The following is a 20,974-nucleotide window of genomic DNA, read 5'->3' as shown; positions in this document are numbered from 1 at the left end:
TAGCTGATTTGGGTGGTCTGTCTCACTACCCGCCACACCCATTAATGAAGAAAAGCTGATTACTGAATTAGCAATTGATTAGGTAATTAACAAACTCATCAGCATATAGTTTCTTAGGTATTATATTAACCTCATTTATACTGACTATAAGATAATTAATCTGGTATTAATGCTCCATTTAACAGGATTTCTGAAAAACAGTTAGCCAAAGAATCAAATGAGAAACGTAATACCTCACCCTGGGACTACAGTAAGTACTGAAGGAGCCCACCAGAGAACTGTGATTCCGTTTTCGTCGTACCCCAAAGTTTAGAAAACCAGAAGATGTAGCAGCAATACTACAAGTGCTGAGTTTAGCCATTTAACAGCATTGTGAAATTTGTATTTGAGAAATGGATTCATAAGAATAATGTAATGATAGTATAATGATAATAATAAAAAATATGCGAAAGATATCATTGTAATAGGCTAATGAACAAAGTAATTTCCATTTTTTTTAGGGGTTTCGAACTTGCAAAATTAACTATAACGCATAAAATTGTAATTTGTAAAACCCATACTCTCTCAAAGAGATGTCAATAAACAAACTATTGCTGCTGTTTCTTTTCATTTTTTAATGAAAGGGCAACCTGGACAATAACTGTGCCCTTTGGGTGCAGGGATGGCCTTTGCTGTTTGAACCACTTGACCCAAAATGTCTGAGCACCATCCTTTAAGAATCATTGGACAAAGTCACTGCAAACTACTGTAGCAGCAAAATCAATCAAAAGCAGACACGTACAACCGTGTTTCCTTGCGCGCACACACACACACACACACACACACACACACACACACACACACCTCTTGCATGAGCCCATACTGTAAACCTCTACTTGCTCTGATGTTCACATGAATCTGCATGCACAAGTGCGCACAAAGTCCCACTCACGTAACTGTCAGAACTTTTTTAAAGAGATGCACATTTCCAGTCAAAAATATTTACATCCAATGGTTAATACCTCTATCTCTCTCTCTCTCTCTCTCTCTCTCTCTCTCTCGCTCTCGCTCAATCTCTCTCTCTCTCTCTCATACACACACACACACATTTAGTTTTTTTCTTTCTTCCCATATTTAAAACAATAAATATTTGCACTCACTAAAATGCTAATCAAGACACCATTATTCAATTACTATGGTAATGACTCCATATATTTACCTCACTGCTGATTTACTTAAGCAAAGGGAACGGTATTTGCCACCATACTGATTTATGTAAAGCAAGGTTTGTGGATTTATTAAGCAAGTGTTTTTTAGGGTTGATGTTACTACATTTTTCTTTCTCATGTAGTTTTTTCTCTCATTTTATCCTCTTCCCTCTTGGTGTCCCTGATAATACTGTTCTGTAATGAAAAGTCCTAATAAACATGGTGTTATAATACTATGTTTGGCCGTACACCAGCTATTTGTGCAAAAGGTAATTTATATGTTTAGTGTAGACTGTATTCCAGAAGGCCGGCTTCAATATTCTGCTAGTGTTTTGGCCATGACTCAGTTTTGTACCCAACAACTCCAAACCAAACGCCATATTTCACTCATTTTCTAGAAACCACTGGAATTTGATAAACATTGATTATACAAGATCCATTTGTACATACTGAATGCAGTATTTTAATATTTAGTGTTAGTCACAGTTTTAAAATTTAGTATGTTAATATTCCATTTAGACACATAATGCATATTGCTCCAATGTTCTTTAAAGATTTTGGCCTTTTGTAATCTTTAAACATTGTTTGATGCGATGTAAGCACTCCATTATATTTAAAGACTGTTGTGGAACCCTACCAAGCTCACAGCTTACACTGAGGGGGAGCCGCTAAAGGGGTGGCAGTAGTTCAGTCCGTAGGGAGTTGGGTTGGGAACCGGAGGCTTGCCGGTTGGTATGGACCAAAGCACGGAGTGTGGACTGGTAGCTGGAGAGATGTCACTTCACCTTCTGGGCCCTTCCAGGTTCTCCTGACCGTACCCCCCCCCCACCTTATGACCGCAAGCCATTTTTAAATACCCGGTTTGTGTTCACTTCTTTGTCTACAGCTGCTGATGTTACGTACTTTGGCGATAAATCGAATTTTGATTCTGATTCTGTCTCCCCTTGTCTGTGTTCTCCAGCCACTACAGCAACAACATGCAATGACCCAGGCATCCCTGTAAATGGTTCTCGATATGGGGACAGTAAAGAGCCTGGTGACAGTATGACATTCCAGTGTGATCCAGGCTACCAGCTGCAAGGCCTAGACACCATCACATGTGTACAGATGGATAACAGATTCTACTGGCAACCTGACCCTCCAACCTGTGCCGGTAGGTGTACATTGTTCTGTGAATCATTGACTGCCAAACTGAGATTAAGTGAAATAAAAATAAATTATGATGCTGTGGTCAGACGTTAATGAGTTTTAAACTTCAATGTCATACTGCTTACTAAAATATGCGGACTAAATATGAACTAGATATTACTAGATTTTTAGATACTGTCCATCAAATTCTCTAATGAATACATCAGACAATATCTTACTGAGTGCAAAAACTCTGGAAGTGGAATGATCCACAGTTGTATCTTAAGTCTGAAACGTAGAGTGTAACATCAAACAAGACGGTTCAGGTCCCTGAGGTGCCCCTGTGTTGTTCTGCCATATCTGACATTCTCTGGAGACAAATAAACTGAAACCTGCTGGTGAGGTGATCTCTAATCCCAAAGGATGCTTCTGCTGGAGCATCAGATGGTTTTCCTTACTGGAGGCATGCTCTTTAAGATTCAAGGAGAAGTTGAACAGGTGCTAAAGAAAATGTGGCCAAGATAAGCATCGAGCACTGTTGCTGAAGACCACATGGAAATGTAACATGGATCACAAAAATCTCCTAAACTCAGAACTGGGATGATGACACATGTGCACAGGAGAAGAAAGGCGGTTTAAAAAGTGAGGTAACACTGTTTGAAAACGGTTGAACAGTGCTTGTTTGCTCTCTTTCTCTATTTTCACCACCACCATCGGGCCCACCTGCTACTTATAGCCCAGTGAGCTTCCAAATCTTACTCCTTCCCTCACTCACACAAGCCTGCTGCAGTTTGTTTTTCACTCTCCCACTTTCAGGTGTGTTTTCCTTCCTTTATTTCCTCTTCAGGTCCTTCTGACATACTTAACTCTCTCTCAAGGGGGAGAGGGATTCCTACCCATGAAGCCTGTCCTTTTTGAGTAGAGATAACAGAGTCAGTGCAAAAAAAGATACAATCTGTAATGCAGCAAGAGCACTTCATTGTCCTCACCATGCAACCTTTAAATCGTAGTATGTAAGCACAAAACGCGTCCACAGCTTTGTCTAACCATACTTTCTAGCAAGTAGTAACTACTGAACTACGCATTTTTATTGGGGTAACGTTGTATTTCCCGATTTACGGCTATATCCAGTTCAATTTTGTCTTACACATAAAATATCATGTTGAGTTAGTCAGAGAAGATGGATAAGGAACATCACCAGAGATTACCATACATTTCCTGGGCCGCTGGAATTTTAACTTTGCAGGGACCAGGATGAGGTATGACATCAGACCCAGCTGAAGGGGGGATGTAAACCATGTGAGCAAGATTTCTGCAGCAAGTAGCATGGCGTCCACCCCCTAGCTTACAGCAAGCAACGGCCTCCCTTTATGTTGCCTTCTCCTTCTCTTTATCAGCCAGCACCATTGGGAAGTCCTCCAGCGGAGTCACATAGACTAGTAATATTCCTTGTAACCATGCCTGTTAAACACAGTATGCTTTGTTCCTGATATTGCCTCTGACTCTTTGCCAGTGACCTCACATTTTGCACGACTGTAGATAAAACGTAGGGCTTAAATCTTTTTCATTTTTGCTTAGCTTAGCCTGCGAGCGCTTCCTTCTCTGCACTTTCACCCCAGGTGGTGAATCCCTGGGTGTTCAAAAAACTCAGAAGATTAAACCAACATTATACACAACAGTCTGGTGCATAAGCGTGTCTGTCTGTGAGTGATTTGCAACTGTTAATGCCTTTGTTTACTTCTATTTCACTGTTGATAATCCGTTCACACCCACCTGCCAGCCCCAAGACACCTCTCCATGTTTCAAATTCTTCCTTCAAATCACCAAATTGCTGCTTGAATGCATCTATCTGTCTCTCTTGCCAATATCTTTTTCCTGCTTTCTGGCTTGTTGTGGGATAACAGGACCGCTAGGGGTGATTCTTTCTGCCTACTACCCCCAGCCTTATACTCTGTCTAAATCTCACAGTCTCTCTCTCTAGCTCTCTTTTGCTCTTCGCCCTTTCCAGCTACCTGTGGAGGTAATATCAACATTCCACTGGGGCTAATTCTGTCTCTCCTAACCAATCCCTGCCATACTTCCCATCACTAACTTACTCTCTTCCACTCTGCCGACCTGTGGGGGTTATATGAGTGGTCAATCAGGGGTGATTCTCTTTCAAAATTACCCCAAGCCCAATGCTGTGTAATCATCTTTCTCTGTCTTTCTGTCTCTCTCTTTCTCTCCCACTGTCTCCAGCAACATGTGGGGGTAACGTCAGCGGTCCTTCTGGAGTAATTCTGTCTCCTAACTACCCCCAACCTTACCCCCCTGGGAAAGACTGTGATTGGAGAATCAGAGTCAACCCTGACTTTGTTATTGCTCTCATCTTTAAAAGGTAAGCCACATCAATTTAAAACTGTGTCTATGTGTACACAAACCTTTGCTTATACTATGTACTATTCTCATACTGTATGTATTCTCAAGCTTGAAACCAGGAGTGGAGCTAATCTGTGCTCGCCGCCTGCTGCCTTCCAGGCGCTTTTTCCGACCTTTTTGACCGAATGGATTTAGGATTTGTTTTCCACCTTAAAACGGTCCACATAACTTAAACATTTTTTTTCAACAATTATTTCCAAGTTTAAAGGTTACTGTGGGAATTTAGACCTTCCTCTTGTATTTTCCAATTAATTATTTTATTTAACCAGGTAAGATCTCTTAAGATCAATGATTTCATTCATAAGCTATTTGCTGTAAGACTTATTGCAACCATAGACTGTTAAAAATAACGGACGAAAAAGTGAAGCCTATGCGCCGGTGCCTTAAACCTGCATTCTATCTAATTTCCTGCATGGGGCGACTCCACTGGTTGCTAAAAGAAGTCTGTTCCTATAGTAAAGTCTAAGGGGAAATTATTCTACTTCTTACTTGATTTATTACCTCAATAAACATTTTCCTAACAAGTTTATAGCATCAATCACTACTTTCAAGTAGGGGATGCTTTAGGAGAGTGGTAACACGTCGACCTGTCAAACATGAGGGTTAGCAATGCTTCTCCGTGGCTCTGTGTATGTTAAATAGCTTTGAACTTGTTTTTGGGTGTTGTCCATGTTTAAATCTTGAACTTTGACTCCCCTCACAATGTGTCAAAATTAATTGGAACATTTGGTTGCCTAAAAAAGTCTTGGCTACTGCTACCATTAGATGCTAAGTTAAGGGAAAGTTTGCAGATTTCCTGTATTGCTGACATGCAGCTGAATGTCTGCAGTGCCCGGAAGTCCACTGAATGATTTTTTTCAGAAGGGATGAACAACGGCAGCTTTCCCCCTTTACTCTTAGCCCCATCCCCAAAGAATGTTTTCTTATGGCTTGAATAGAAATGTATCACGAGTTTAGTTTGAGTTTATTTTTTAAGGGTAGTGCATGACTGAGGCCCACACAGGGTAACAAATTGGTCTGTGTTGTATAAGCAGGGATCAGGTCCAGTTTAGTCTGATGTTAATTAACACACAGTTAAGGGTCTTAATGTAACTAAGAAACCCATTTGTCTGAAAAACTAATTAGTCTGATAAACAACAGTAAAATGCACTTCTTACATGAATAAAGTAGCTTCATGGTTAGTTTGTAGTGTGATGATCTTATCTTAAAAAGCTTCAGGAGATATTTGATTAGCTCTTGACTGTCAGGGCCTTTAAAGGGGCTCACACACCAAGAAGATGGCAAAGAACTAGTAGCGACTAACAGCCATTTCCACTGGGCGCATCTGTGCTGTGTTCCCTTGTCTCGTTCTTGTCCCTTTCTCGTACCCGTTTCTGGGCTGTTTTTGTCGTTTAACAGCAATTATCTGCTGAAATGAGTTATTATTGTTATAAATAATTGTTATTACATTTTTAAAAATCATTTAAATTTGATTGTCCGCTTAGCTGTGTTTTATAGAAAAAAACATTCAAACATCTTTTTGGCCAGTTTTCACAGCTCTGTCTATTGGACTGATCAGATGAGATGAAGATGAAAAATGAGTCCCTTCTTGACATCGTTTGCTTATGTTCCTTACTACTGGTTTTCTTTATCGGTGTGAACACATTGGTAATTTCTTACGCATTCTTGAAGACATACAGTAATTTGATTTGTACACTATATGAAGACTATTCAACACTATATGTTGGCAGACACACTAATCTTGCCTTGATTTGGAAAGTAAAATTTGTGTGTAAATGAAAGGGATTTCCGACCATTTCCATGTTTTGTTCTTTTGGTTATAGGGCAGTGTTAACAGTACATTTCAAGTCCTGATTGTGCTTCAGTGGTGTATATGTTACAATTCACAGTGCTTATGGACTTATGACTTAGGCAAAAGTGAAGGTTGGAGATGTAGCAAAGGAGACAAAAGCAAAGCTGATTCACTCCAGATTGCCAAAGGAGAAAGAAGTACCCAATTTTGGCTTCAAGTTTTTCAGCTGGAGAGATCATTCTCTTTTGTTGTATCTTTTAATTTTACTTTTGATTAAGTTGTATTGATATGGCTTGTTTTGTGAAGGCTGTATGCCTTTTCTTTTTCATTATTGATCTAATTTGAACCTAGTCATTGTGTTTTATAAACGTAGCTGGAATAGACTTCTATTGAACCCGTTACTAATCACTCGGTCTTTTGATCAGTCAAATCAGAGTTTCTGAAGTAAGAACTCATTTTGTATATCATACAGTATAACAATTATTTGAACATTCACATCCAACTGGCCTTTTAATAGTAGTGCTAAAAGTTATCAGCCAGACAAGATGTTATTTTAATATGTTCTATAAATGTATGCTTACTATTAATAGTCAGTGGTAAGGTATTTGCATTAATTTATAATGAGAGTACTTATTGTTTTATTTGACTTGTGCTATGTATTTCAAGACAAATAATTCAATACTAAACGAGCTACAATATAAGTTCTCAAGTTTTACACACAACTCTTAACATAATCTTGTACTACTTTTCTTTGGCCATTAGAGGTTATAATGTTTTTCCATTTCTGCTCTGTGACATTTTTATGTTCTTTTTGGGACATTTAGTAGATTTAGCATTCAAACCCAGAATGTATCACTAATGCAAAAGGTATTAGCATGGATCATTTTAATGCTTTGTCAGTTTAAAAAGGGCATATGTGCAGTTAAGTTTTGTTTGTAAATATTTTTATATTAAAATCTCTGTTTGGTCTATAAGATATTCTTTTTGCATTTTACCTTTCTCACCCAAATAAATTGTGTGTAAGCTAATGTGAATTTTGTTTCCTACCTCATTAAATGTTTGGAAGTGTTTGTTAGCAGAACTGTTTATTACCTCATGTCACTGCTTGGCAGCAGTTCGAATTTAACCAGTTTGCTGCCTGTTGTTCCCTCTCTTTCTCTCCCCCTTTCCTGTTTATCCACTTTCACTATCGAATAAAGGGAAAAGCCCCAAAAAATAATTGTCTATATGTTGTTCTACAGCACCCCTGGTGCTCAAAAACTCCACAGGGTACATACACAATGCACCTCCTCTTTCTCTCTTTCTCTCTTTCTCTCTTCTTCAGATTTTGTGAGACTTACAAGTTCAAGACCTACAATTCTAAGTGTGTCCGTGTGTGCGTTTCTGTATGCACACATACAAATTTGTCTCTTTGTGACAGGGAGGAGACAGGGCTATAAAACAGCCACTGTAAGAGAAAACACAGACTTTGTGTGTGTGTTTGTTCCTATACTTGTACCCTCATTGGGATCAAATGACATGTATGTACAGATAGATGAGGAGAAGCTGTCATAAGTGCAAACCAGCAAGACTTTTACATACATCAGGATCTACTCTTGGTTTAGGCTGCAGGTTAAAAAATTAGGGGCATGTATTTGTGTAAGGTTACACTCAAACACATACACACACCTGAGGGAATAAATCAAGATACATTTTCACATGTCTTTTCAAGATGAGACAACAGGATGATCACTTTAATATATAGATGATACTGCATGACTGCTTTTTGCGGCAGAACACATTCTTTTTCCGTTTTTCAAAAAATCTGTTAAATGAATGTGTTTTCAATTTATATTGCTGTCTTAAATTCATAAGGAAAACAACAATTTTAATATTTCATTTTTAATGCATTAAACACATCCAGAAAAAATGTCAAATGAAAGTGAGATGAGCAGATGATTAGAAGAGAGATAGCACAAACTAATTGCCAGTTATTAAATAAAGAGGATACCGGATTAACTGTTTGGACACGAACAAACTACAAAGTCAATCTTACTAAATTTTTGAACCCATTTTTCTCTGTTTTGTTTTTTTACCCCAGTTTCAACATGGAGCCAAGTTACGACTTCCTGCACATCTATGAGGGTGAAGACTCTAATGGGCCGTTACTAGCAAGTCTCCAAGGCAACCATGCCCCAGAGCGAATAGAGAGCAGTAGTAACAGTCTCTTCCTGGCATTCAGATCTGATGCCTCACTGGGCATGTCTGGGTTTGCCATCGAATATAGAGGTAATTAAACCCCAAAACTTTTCCTCATTATAATCTCCTCATACATTTTCCAGCAAGGCCACATTTAGGATACTGACATTCTTCTAAGATAATGTATAAGACAGTCTAAGCTACAGACTATTGACTAGTTGTGCTAAGTATAGCAAGTAATAATGCTACTAATAGCAGTTGTTGTAAAAGTTGTTGTAGTAATGATAGTAGTGGAAGTAGTACATTACAGCCTTGGTATTTAGGTGGTGACCGTATTCATAGTAAAGAAGCAGAAATAGTTATCAATTGGCAATCTCCGCATAGCACTGCACTATGGACCTAATTAAGTTCGAAGCTAAAAAAAACATATCGGTAACTAGCCAACAGATTTGATTATTATTCATGATGAAGTAGGGGGAAAAAATCAATGCTGTGTTACATCTTTACTGGTAATGTTGTGTGGGCCAGATTTTCTAAAGCTTTTGCACCTGAAAATCATGTGCAGATGGATTGCTTTGTGCCACAAAAAGCAGGAAATTTGGCCTTGTATTTGTGTAATGTACACTAACATAAAAACAGTCATTGTCACTGTGTTTATGAAGTGTAATGATTTAAATGTCGATACAGGAGTGGTGTGCCGACTGGAAAACAGTTTCAGTTGCCTACCCCATTAATTCCCCCCTTGCTGAACATCTGAAATGTTTTTCAGTTGAAAGGGCGTGCTGCTCCATGTCAGCCCATGACTTGTTTATTTTCACAGATTGGGACTCATCCTGGTTTTACAGATGTTACTTGACTGGGGGTGATTTAACAGCTATAGTCGATGCAAAGCTGATGATAAGATGTTTGACTGACTCTAGACTAGATCTGCTCTGTCGAGTTTTATATAGTATTTTCTCTCTTTCTCGCGCTCCATTTATCTCTAATTAAAAAAAGATTATCTCCTCCTCTGTTGTCTGTCTCCTCACGCTACCTCACACCTTTGTACTGTTCTCATAAATTCCCTACCTTTCATTTGCCATCTCTCTAATTAAAATACAACCGTAATCATCTCCTTATATAACTTCCATCTTGCCCTCCACCTCTCTCTCGTGTTCTCTGCTGGTTTCCCTCTGTCAAGCCCAATATCTTGTTTTTTGGGGTGATCACATTAAAGCAAACAAGTTGGTGCAATGGCAAGTCATAGAGTTAAGACAGTTTTGAGTCTTCTTAACTCCACAATAACCCTTTTTTGTTTCTTCTTCTCCCATGGGGAAGGGGGGGGGGGGGGGGGGGGGGGGGGGGGGGGGTTAATAGAGGATATTCAATACTACAATATTCAAACCTTTAAAAGTCAACAAATATCATTGAATAAATGTGGCCCAATATTACCACCAACATTCTTAATGGAATCTGAAAATGTCCTTTATTCAAATGCATAAATGATTTTTTTCCTGTTAACAGACTTTCTCAGTTTTACCCTCTTTTTCTTTGCCCAACTATTGTGCTTTATTATTCCTGCTTAGTTATGATTATTATAGACTAATACGTTATGATAAATAAAAACCTCTATAGTTTAGTAGTATTCCAAATTAGTTTTATCTTGTCATTGACCAATACACAAACTCTCTCTTTTCTTCACAGAAAAACCAAGAGAGGCCTGTTTTGACCCTGGTAACATTATGAATGCCAGTCGGACAGGATATGACTATAAACTGGGATCTCAGGTCTCCTACAACTGTCACCATGGCTACACAATAGTGGGCGGAGATACCATCACCTGTGTCATGGGGAATGATGGGAAGCCGGTATGGGACAAGGCTCTGCCTTCATGTAAAGGTAGGAAAGACACATCAAGAACTGCTTCCTTACAAGCACCATGCTGATGAAAGTGAGGCAAACCCTGCCTATGTTAAACTATTAAAAAACAACTGCTTGCACAAACACTCAGTGGCCAGTTTATTAGGTACACCTGTACAATCTAATGCGGTTCAATACACCTTTTCTGCCATAAATACTACATTTATGATGCCTATAATGTTTATATTTTGAGACTTACAAGTCAAAGACCTACAATTCTAAGTGTGTCCGTGTATGCGTTTGTGTGTGTGTGTGTCCGTTTGTGTGTGTGTGTACGTTTGTGGGTGAACTTTGGAGACGTGGAGACATAGAGTCTGTCAGGGATTGGAAGACTGAACTGTCTAATTGATTGACAGCTCAGAGAGGTGAGGAAGTGGCACCTGCCAAAATGCCATTCAGAGTGTATACGGGATGTGTGTGCATGTGTGTGTGAACTCTAAAGTGACAGAGACCTGGCGCCATATGGGTAAAAAATTCAAATAAGCCACAAGGCAAGGTGGCAGGACAAGGAATGAATAAAAAAAAAAGACATGCGCACACACACACACACACACACACACACACACACACACACACACACACACACACAGAGACATTGTACACTTATAACTCTTAACACTTTGAAAATGGCTCCTGTGAAAGCTCTGTTTAATAATGTCTGAGAGAAAGTGAAGGGGGGGGGGGGGTTAGGGGGTGGGAGAGAATAAAGATAAGATAATTGCAGTTGGAGAAGCCGCTTGAGAACAGCAACAAATAACAAACCGTTAGAAAAAAGCTCATTAACTTATAGTCGTTTATTTCAAGATAAAATTGGCACTTACCAACTTTGGATGTGTTACAGTTACTTAACCAATCTCAAATCTGGAAATGTATCGGTAGTACTTTTTTTGTCCAGCAGTGCGCACGCACACACACAAACACACACACACACACACACACACACTGTCTCAGTATTTACTTATACAGTGACTGTGTTATAGTGCGGTAATGTTTTTGAGTAGCATAATTTTAAGGAAAATTGATTCTTAATAAAAGCAAAATAACTTGCTTTTTTTTAACATCATTGTCTTGAATGTGTATGCATGAAGCAGCGCATAAGTTCTGGCAGGTCACAAAGTCAAGCTTGGCTATTATCTCATCTCATGTTCCTAAGCCAGCCCATCAGCTGATGGCTCAGCCACTTCCCTCTTTGGATTGGATTTCCAAATAGCGCGGTCTGTTTAAACTGCTTTTCCCACGCTTGCAACCCACCTTCCCCCCAACTCCTCCTTTTAAATTCATGTTGACTGACTTAAACAATGCCGTGTCTCTGTCATTGATGCTGCTCTGTTCTGTACCCTATGGGGATCCTGCCCTGCTGCTCTCGCTGCTTAAGGCTTTCCATACATGCACATAAGGGCAGGGAGGTGTACTTTCCACGTGTGCATGTGGATGTGCGGGGAGGCCCCAGAACAGAGCCTTATACAAATTGCAAATTACTGCAACCCAAGATGAATTAATCTATTTTGACAAAGTGGCTACACTTTTTTGTGGGTGCGTTCATTAGTGTGTTCATTAGCAAATGGTGGTGCCTGAAATTGATTCAGTGTTATGTTTAGGTGCTTTCTCTCACAACAATGTATTAATGAACAGAAGCCAAGTATTGATATTTTAGTCAAATTTGAAGCCTAACCACATAATGGTCTTCAATCAAATAAAAAAATGATCTGAAGCCCTAAAACGCCTTGAACTTCATCTGGCAATTGATTCATGTCATTGTACTGTAATTGTATAATATGTGCGTTTAATACAGCTTTTTACTGTTACAAATTAATGCATTTCAGTTTTTAAGCTCTGATCCACTTTATTAGCCTACACACTAAGATTTCTACAGCACACATTCTGGGTATATCACATTGCAGAGAGTATCATATGGGCTACTCTGTCATATTATACAGTAGCTTGGAACATTTATTGCTTTTAATCTAATAAATTGCAAAAAAATGTGTATATTGACTTTATTTTTTTAGACGGTGTAGTACATGGTGTTTTAGAAGTTCTTGATTGGCTCAGATTCAAACCCTATTAGCCCTGCTCAGTGGAGATGCTTGCTCTCTTTCCTCACAGTTAGACAGACTTAAATTTGGTTCCTGGCCCAGACCCTTTCTGTGTCCCAGATACATGGATCTGCTGAGATTGCTGTCACCTACGCATAGGACAGTTCAAATAATCAAAGCAGAACGGTTTTAAAAAATCCAGTCCTACATAGTAATCTTGCTCACATTGAATTTTCTCCCCACATAGTTAGGGGAGTTTCTCAGTCTGTCTGTCTGTCTCTCTATCTTTGGGCAGCTCCTGGGGCTTTTAGACCAAACTCATTAGACAGGGTGAGACCTCTTTAAATAATACATCTCCACTTACACTCCCTCTCTTCCTTCCTTTCAAACCCCCTCACACTTTCCTCTTTCTCCTCCTCTTTCCTTTTCTCTATAACTACTTCTCACTCTCTTTCCTCTCTTATTCTACCTTCCTCCCACCTGTGCGTCTGATTCACTCAATATTTTTCTCTCACTATTTCTCTCTGGCTCTCTATACCTTTTTTGTCTCTCTCTCTCACACACACGAACACACACACACACACACACACACACACACACACACACACACACACACACACACACATACATACACACACACACACACAAACACACCCCTCCCATCTTAAACCGCTCTTTTATTGGTTTCCATGGTAACTAAGAGCTGGTGCGAGAAAGAAGGAATTCTCCATGACTGTTGATAAGGTTGTGTGTGTGTGTGTGTATGTGTGCGTGTGTGTGTGTGTGTGTGTGTGTGTGTGTTTGTGTGCGCGTGTGTTTGCGTGTGTGCGAAAGAGAGAGAGGGTGAAAGACAGAGAAGTGAAATGAGATGGAGACGTAGCTATTATTGAGTGCCGCCTAGAGGCAGTATTCACACACACAAACACACTTACACACATGCACATCAAGTACAGTACACCACTCTTGTTTATACATGCAAACACACTTGAATGTATAACCTTTTATTACACAATATGTTTAATAAAACATTTAAAGAGGAATTCCAAACTAAATTATTTGATTTGAGCGTGTAGCCTGTGTGTCAGCTTGGATTTGAATTCTCTCACCTCCGAATGTGAAGTAATGCGCAAGACTCTTGTGTATATTACGTACTGTATGTCAGCTGTTACACCTAGTATAAATGGTAGAATCCTTGTTGCCACCATGCTGGTTGCGTTAGCATTGGCAAGCCTGATAAGTGTCAGCAGAAAACAACAGCGTGCATAAACAAAATGTATTTCTCTGCAGTGGCAATAAACAAAATACACGGGCTTGCTGCGCTATTTTTAATTTAACAAGATATTTAGCGCTGACGAACAATAATGTTAACGGAGTCTCTCATATTGCAACACATGTACCAATACTGTCACTCTCTCAAAGGGACATTATTTACCAACCATACTGACCATTCTGAAAGGCAATCTGACCTACTAAGGACTATCTTTTGTAAAAGCAACTCTATCTTCTTCATGCATGTGCATTAAGGGAAACATTGGGTAGGATGAAATAACTGCTAATCTCCTGCACTTCATAATGTTCACATGTTTAAGTTGCAAAGGGCCATGTGAGGGAAATCGTTCACTTTTAAAAAGCAAGTGCAACATTATGCAGGTATATTAAAAAAAGGTTGCAATGGGTAGGGACACATTTTAATTAGCCTATAATCTATTCCTTAGAAACTGAAAGATGTAAACTGAATGACTTCCAAAAAAATATATTTTGAGAAATGAAGAGAAAGCAGAAAATAGACACAGTATCTGAAAATTCAATAACACTAAAAGATGGCACTCTGAGTTATGGCCCTGTGGTCATTCAATTTTAAACTCAAACTGATGCTCACTGAGTTACTTATGTACTTTGGCGATTACACTTTCTTTTGACAATTACAAATGCGCATGTGGCTGTATTGGCCGGGATTCTAAGGAGCATCAGCCGTATCAATAAAGAGGCTCAATCTGGCTCAATCTAAAAGAACGTCACAGATTGAATGCCAAAAAAACACACATACTAATTAATTTCTTTTTAAAATTTACTAAAACTTTACAGTGTCCAGGAAATCTACAAAGTGACAAATTTTTGTACTTCAGCACATTGAATTTAAAGTAAAACAGTGACTACAAATTGCTGATCTTTGACTTATATTTGAAGGTGAAGAATCTTATATCTAGTTCCCCAACTTTAGGATCAAAATGTATTGAACAAGTTTAAAGAGCCTTAAATGAAATCATCAAATGCACTTTTTTATCGATACATGAACCTGTAGGAAAAAGGAAGCTTTCCTCTCAGGGAAACTCCCTGGGGATAAATGTTGGTTAAAATAAATAAATAAATAAGTGGGTGACTCAAGTCAAAGCCCTTTGATATAAACATACACTTGATATCTTCCCTAGTGATGCTCTGCCAGGCCTGTATAGCAGCCAGCTTCACTTATGGCTTGTATATCTAACTTAGTCGTGTTGTTTCCTGTTTTGGTCATAAAAACTCATTGGTGGTCCTGTCTGTAAGTTACAGTAGGATAACTGTTTGGATGCAGTGTCCTAAAATTTGAGGACTGTATAAAAGGGCAACACTGGTCATCCAGCATGGATGTCAACACCCTAAAATACAGCACTTAAAGTGCCCATATTATAAAAAATAAACACTTTTTCTGGGATTTTGTATCTCTGGTTCTTCCACATGCATACAAACCTGGAAAAAAAACATCCATGCTGTTTGGAGTGAAATACAGGTTTCTGAGTGTATCCTCCGAGAGCTGGTCAAAATCGACAGGGCCATCTATGTCATCAGCTGAAACATTTGAATATTTGCTCGCTTATGCTGCTAGCATGGCACATCCTGATATAACCTTTAAATTCAATTATGAACCTGAAAATGGGCATAACATGGTCCAGTTTACAGGATACAAAGCTAAAACAATACAAACATTTGAATATACTGATACATATGAATATATTGCAGCTAATGTAGGACTTAGCTAACAATATAGTGCCCAAACAGTTTCATCCTTGTTGTTTCAATCATTTTGAGACAATATGTTGAAATGAAACATTCACATTTTAATTGTGTGCCTCTTTTCAATTTTTCTTTCCTGCTGCTGGGAGCATTGCCCATTGCACTCAAAGCTGGCGAGTGTATCACTACTCCAATCTGTTATCCTTGTTGTTTTATTTTTTTTAAATCCAACTGGCTAGATTTGGCTCAAAAGTGGTTAAGTTTAGCAGAAAAATTATGTTGTCCCCAAATGGCTCTAAGGCTTTGTTGTATGATTTGTAAGTACAGTGCTTTCGATCTGTGTGCATGTATATTTGTGTGCGCAATTAGTGTTCAACCAGAAATCTAGCTATAAATCCAAATATACTGCAGTTGTAACCTTGTAATTTCTAATGTGAAACAGTAATGGAAAAGAACTTTGTAAATCGTGATGCCTTTCATTGAAGTGACAACACATACATTTATTTTACTGTGACCTCTCAGTATATAGCAGTATTTAGTAACTATGTATCACATTATAAACATAGAAAAAGTGTATAACATACGGGTACGGGTTTTTTTTTTATACCTGAGATGGGTGTTCTGCTGCACCCTCTTTACAGTAGTTCCTTCCTCTTTACACAAACCCAGCAGGATAACATTTTTAGTGAATGAATTTAGTTAGTGCTGAGTCAGTGCACAGTGTGGGATCTCCTGTATCAGTGTACTGTAATTTCAAAAAGCCTATTAATCCCTACTACCATTGCATGACCCATAAGAAGCAGACCTTCCATCTTCAGCACCCTCAAGAGAGTTACAAACCTTGTGTGTGAACAGCATGTGGGCGTGTGCAAATTCATACTGCAGGTTAGGCCAGCAGAGGTCAATTAAATTAGTGTGTGTGTGTGTGTGTGTGTGTTTTTGTGTGTGTGTGTGTGGAAAACAGCAACAACAAGCACATCTGTCAATGCCATCCCCCCAACACATACACTCATGGTGCTTTCTTATCACTTCTTTTCTCACCTCTTCTGGCCTCCTCACTTCTTGTCTTGTTTTGGTTGGTAGTGTGAGTACCTCTGTGGCCCAGTCCTAATGTCCACCCACGGTATCGGCTGTGATCCCTAACTGACTTTAATTATCATCACCTCTGTACTCAGTGGATATGTGAAAGCACAAGGGAACAGAGGTTAAAATGGTGTATGAGAAATGGGACAGCACTGTAACTTGATATGTTGCCTGGGTCATAGGCCTGCCTGAAAAAGATTTTAAAAAGAATAGTCATTATCATGCAATACTCAGGGTGCTTAGGTGCTTAGGGGCGGCTGTGACTCAGGGGTAGGGCAGTTGCCTGCCAATCGGAAGGTTGGTGGTTTAATCCCTGGCCCTGCAGTCTCATGTTAAAGTGTTCTTGGGCAAGACGCTGAACCCCGAGTTGCCCCCGATGCTGCACATCGGAGTGTGAATGTGTGTGAGTATTTATCTGGTGAGCAGGTGGAACCTTGTACGGCAGCCTCGGCCACAGTGTCTGAATATGTGTGAATGGTGAGGGTTTCCTGTATGTTGTAAAAGCGCTTTGAGTAGTTGTTAAGACTAGAGAAGCACTATATACACACAGCACATTTACCATACTATAAAAATCACTGGTGCTATGTTCATGTTTTTCCAGCTTCTTCAGTGTTTTTTCTTTTTTTCCTTGGGTGTTTTTGGACATCCTCTGACATTCCTTGAGGGTTATTCCCTCAAGCAGCTCAGTGGAAACTGTGCATAAAGGGCTCAAAAAGTCCACCGGAGAGCCCTGAAGCACTTTCCGGTTTTAGAGTGGGACAGGCCTGAGCCCTTGCGAACTCATTAGGAACACATGTCATAGCCAGTGAGACTGTGAGTGTGGACATTAAGAGGGGCCTTTTTTATTGGCTAAGACTTGCTCAGTAAAACCGATTTACATGCCTGGAATGACAAATACAGCAAAACTTGGTTTAGTTTCTACTCCTTTGCTTAACAGTTGTTTTACTTCCAGCCACTCAGCCTCCTCTTCCCCACTTCTATCCCTTCATACTTTTCCTAAAGCATCAGAGTAATCACCCTCTTTCATTTCACTCCACCTGAACCCGCACACTGTATCGATTGATACTTTTTTGGATTGATTCTTGTTGTGCTGTTGCATTCAAACTTCAGGTCTAGAGGTCTTGTCTTGATCTACCCACAATCCTCCAATGGTGCAGCTCTAGGCTCAGGTGTCAGCCTTATCAAAAGCCTTCACACACACGTGCTTTGATCACTCACACCCTCTGACATACAGACAAATAAATGCATTGAAAATGCCATGCAAGTCACTGTCTTTCTCTAACACATCCATGGGCTTTGATCATCCCCACACAAACAAGAACACACGTGTGCACAACACTTTTGTAGTCTTACGTCTCCCTGTCTGTGTCTCATTTTCCTTATCCTTTCTCACACACACACAGCAATGCTTTGAGGTAGTAGTGAGAGTACAGGAAAATATTTAAACTAAATAATTTAAACTTTAAAGTTGACTTGCAGTTCTAATTGGAGCTTTTTCAAAAACATAAACAGAACTGTTATATTGACTTTTCAGAGAGTAACCACAAACTGTTGAGCAAACACTACATGTACTCAATAAATGTTAATTTAGTTTCATCGTGCAACACAGTGAGAATAAAATGCCTTTGAAACCTCAGAAAGAAATTGTTTTGCCATATATAATGCTGTATGTAGAATTGTTGTTTTATAACCTCTAGTTTCTAGGTTTAGAGACCTCTAGTATCCTATCACAAAACTGATTTGCGAAATAGTGAAAGAAATTAATAATATTTATACGTACAAGCCAATACAGAGATAGTGATAGAAATAGTAAAACATTGTAATTTAAAATGTGTGTGTGTGTGTGTGTGTGTTTGTGTGTGTGTGTGTGTGTGTGTGTGTGTGTGTTTGGGCAGGCGGACCTGTCTGTCAATGTTAAAGAAAGGATGGTCAATGTGTAAAGGAAGACCACTACCTACTTTTGAATCCAGATCAATTTAAACTATGTTCTTTTTACCTGTATAAGATATCTATCAGCATTCTGTCACCCGGCCTTTAAGCAGGATTATCAGGGCGGGCCCCCCTACTGCAGTGCGTGATGACAGCACAATGTCTACAACTAGGCTAACATGAATAGGACAGGATAGGATCATAGACACAGCATATGAGATGAAATGACGCCTACGTGCACCACAACATTGGCATGTATTAGTAATGCTTATCAAAATAAACTTTGGATGTATTTAGACAACCAAGAAGGTGTAATCATGTCGTGCTACTGCCTAGCTAGATAGGCTACTAGCTAGCGTGCTATGGGCTAGCTAGTTAGCTAGGTTAGCCCGTTGTTTGTTTGATTTGCTAGAACTTTCAAATAAAACTTGATATCTTGCAAAACATAGTCAAGATCTCAAAAAAATTATTGTTTCAGTATTTTTTCATCTTCTCCATGTCAAAGTCAAGATCTTGCAAATACAATTCAAGATCTTCCAAAACAAAGTCCAGGCCAATATGCACACTTTCACAACAGACCATGTAAAACGTTTTTTTTCTGTTTACGCTGTGGCCATTCTCATGCTCAATTAGGTCTCATCAGTTGTTGCAGCAGTTTGGGTTAATATCATTACATTCATTACAATGACAGATTCACTACAATGAAATGGCTACTATCATCACACATGAATACAATTGGGTTCTTTGAAACCCAAATAGTCTCAGCGTTCCACACATACCCACTTTTTGCAATTCCAAGAGTCTTTGGAGACCACAAGGATGCAGGAATATTCAAAAACATTATTTTAGAATAGACGAAAATAGCACATCTATAATGGGCACTGGACCTAGAACAGTGCAAGGGTGGGATACCACCACCACCCACCAGAGCCCGCTGAGGGAGTCATTCAGGATGTGGTAAGAAAAGAAAGGTCAGTTTAGCACCAGGACTAAACAGAGAATCCTACAAGGTTACTGCCCTAAGCTGCTACATTGGCTTTGGAGGATCATTAAGGTCATTAGGAGAAGAGGCAGAAGTGTCGGACTCCAAGAAATCCAGCAAGTTTAGAATCATCTCATAAGTGAGAGTTATTACAAACCTTTTTGTCAAGTACATAATTCCACCTGTGTTCATTAATAGTTTTGATGCTTAAAGTGATAAACTACAATGTAAATAGTCATGAAAATAAAGGAAATAAAAAGGAAAAATAACGCATTGAATGAGAAGGTGTGTCCAAACTTTTGGCCTGTACTGTAAGTTACGGTTTTCTATCCCTACTTTCTCTGAGATGTCCATGAATAGCCTGGCGAGGCATCACCCCCAATGGAAACACCTATGAACTGAGTTCTGCAACTCAGAACTGGTAATCAAGGATAGCCAACAAAACGACAGCGAATACAGCAGAGTGTGACAGTTGCTAGAAGCACAATAACGTTCATGTCTTTAAGCACAGAATGTGTCTGAAGTTGCAAAATGCTTTGGTCTCTCTCTCAAGAACCTGTAATTTAAAAGAATATGAAATTCCCTTTCTGTCTTTCCATAGCTCCATGCGGAGGACAGTATGGTGGATCAGAAGGAGTAGTTTTGTCTCCAAACTATCCTCTAAACTACACTACAAGACAGACTTGCTCCTATTACATCACTGTGTCCACACAGTTTGGTAAGTACTTCAATGATCACACCATACATTCTTACAATTGATTTGTTATTGAATCCCCTACAGAAGAGCTAATTTATATCCATCTTTCTTTATTGTGTTCTTGCTTGTTTATCTTCTTCAGTGGTCTTTGGTCAGTTTGCTGTTTTCCAGACAGCAATGAATGACTCAGTGGAGCTGTTTGATGGAGCCAATGAGAATGCTCGATTGCTCAGCTCCCTGGCTGGGTCACATTCAGGTGAGTCTCCTATTGGCTACCAGTGTCAAACAAAACTGAATGAATGCTATTGGGTCACAATGTTGTCATTTGATTGTTGTTTTTTTACTTATTGGGAGTTAGCATTAAATTAGATTTTTGAAAAGCTGCTATTCTGTTGTTGTTTTTTGGGGCGCCTGGGCACATATTTGTAAGAGAAAAATAATGAAATCTCCTGTAAGGAAGCAGCTCTTGGGGGCTGTAGAACACAGCACCAGTGATTGTTATCACGATTTATTTGACAGTGATGAATTTGGTGAAAATCCAGTATGGGTTATCGTTTCAAGAAGAAATCAGCAGTGGAAAGCTCATTGAGGCCACAAACTTCTCCCTGGGTTTCCTTATCCTCCAAGTTTGAGTCATCCCAGCTTGGCAACACT

The 20,974-nt window shown here is 39.2% G+C and overlaps 1 protein-coding gene across 1 annotated transcript in view; it reads left to right on the top strand.

Annotated features, from left to right (window-relative positions):
- LOC117948226 (CUB and sushi domain-containing protein 1-like) overlaps window positions 1-20,974 on the top strand; it is a 306,260-nt gene that overhangs the window by 216,068 nt on the left and 69,218 nt on the right. Inside the window, exons 28-33 of the mRNA XM_034877777.1 lie at window positions 2,149-2,340; window positions 4,554-4,692; window positions 8,606-8,793; window positions 10,387-10,581; window positions 20,225-20,341; window positions 20,463-20,576. Of these exons, the coding sequence (XP_034733668.1) occupies window positions 2,149-2,340; window positions 4,554-4,692; window positions 8,606-8,793; window positions 10,387-10,581; window positions 20,225-20,341; window positions 20,463-20,576 (945 nt within the window). The remainder of the gene's footprint in view (window positions 1-2,148; window positions 2,341-4,553; window positions 4,693-8,605; window positions 8,794-10,386; window positions 10,582-20,224; window positions 20,342-20,462; window positions 20,577-20,974) is intronic.

This window comes from Etheostoma cragini, chromosome 1 (assembly GCF_013103735.1).
Source record: "Etheostoma cragini isolate CJK2018 chromosome 1, CSU_Ecrag_1.0, whole genome shotgun sequence".
Taxonomy (NCBI): domain Eukaryota; kingdom Metazoa; phylum Chordata; class Actinopteri; order Perciformes; family Percidae; genus Etheostoma; species Etheostoma cragini.
The sequence above is the reverse complement of the archived record's forward strand: the minus strand, read 5'-3'. Positions and strand labels throughout refer to the sequence as shown.